General features: G+C 50.9%; 1 protein-coding gene across 1 annotated transcript in view; it reads left to right on the plus strand.

Annotated features, from left to right (window-relative positions):
• Window positions 1-227: 227 nt before the first annotated feature.
• LOC135810219 (uncharacterized) overlaps window positions 228-1,217 on the plus strand; it is a 31,323-nt gene continuing 30,333 nt past the window's right edge. Inside the window, exon 1 of the mRNA XM_065323695.1 lies at window positions 228-1,217. This exon is cut by the window's right edge and continues 276 nt beyond it. Within this exon, the coding sequence (XP_065179767.1) occupies window positions 422-1,217 (796 nt within the window). The 5' untranslated portion in view covers window positions 228-421.

Here is a 1,217-nt window from a genome sequence, read left to right on the forward strand (position 1 = left end):
ACTGGTGAAAATTTGAAATCACGCGCGCCATTCTGCTCTGTTCCTGTGGCAACGACGTCGATCCATAATCACGTCTCGCTAAAGCTATAATAAAGGCTAGCCAAGTATGCAAAACACGTATCGCGCACCCCGATCGACGTGATCAAGTACGTCAACGACTCAAAAGGCCTACGTTGTAACGTGGTGCTAAAGGTCCCTAACTGGCCTAAGACCATGAAGACAAGGACGTGAAGAGGCGTTCTTGTACCACAAGAAAAAATACCTTTCCCGGCGTAGGAGCTTGACGGAGCCCTGACATGATTGTATTCTCCTCCACTGGCCATTGCCTGAATGGAGGGAGTTTGAGCAGTGAAAATATCCGATCAGTATCACAGTCATAATCTACAGGCAACGGGATTAGGAGGATTGAGGAAATATTATTATGTCACGGGCCGCAGCTACCGGCGGGGAGGAGAAGGTCTTCAATGCCGAAGATAGGAGGGTTCGAGTCCTGAATCCTAGGAAGACTGCCGCCGGGGGTCACACAGTTCACGCCTCCATTTTCCAAGTACGTTCAGCGTGCGTAGCTTGCAACGTGGGAGCGACCGCCACGTGCTTCATGGTCGAACAGCTCAACAAAGGCGCTCATCCCTGCTACTATTTCACGACTGCCGCACAAGTTATTTTTTGCAGCGATTGTGGAGAGTATCGTTGGGTTCAGATTGTGTACGAATGGGATCCCAAGGATTCCATACCCAGTAGCACGTTCCTGCCGGATGAAACCTTTGTCGAGGAAAACAATGACCGAGGATGGCTGCGGGTGCCCGAAGACTACATAATGAACTGCAGAGAAGGCAAGGGAGAGTGGGATCGCTATCCGTATGATTATGGTATTATTGCTCTGCGCAAGGACAACTTGGAACAGAGACTAAAGAATGAGCTTGACAAGCTGAGCGGTGAAAATGCAATGGTGCGCGTCCCAATGGCCCAACAGCCGCGTATGGAGTCTGTTGACCAGGCGTTCCTGTGCGGGTTTCCTGCAGAGGTCAAGAACGAGAAGGTACTAGGTCACATGTACTGGGTGCCCGTTGATAAATCCAAGAAAGCTGAACCGCTACAGGATGACATCGGCTTTAAAAAGCGCAGAAGCCAGGAGAGAGGGACCTCTGCACTGTTCGCCATGCCGCAACGTCATATGAATGACGGCGATGGCGATGGAAAGAACAGAAGCAGCAGCA

This window comes from Sycon ciliatum, chromosome 2 (genome assembly GCF_964019385.1).
Source record: "Sycon ciliatum chromosome 2, ocSycCili1.1, whole genome shotgun sequence".
Classification (NCBI taxonomy): Eukaryota; Metazoa; Porifera; class Calcarea; order Leucosolenida; family Sycettidae; genus Sycon; species Sycon ciliatum.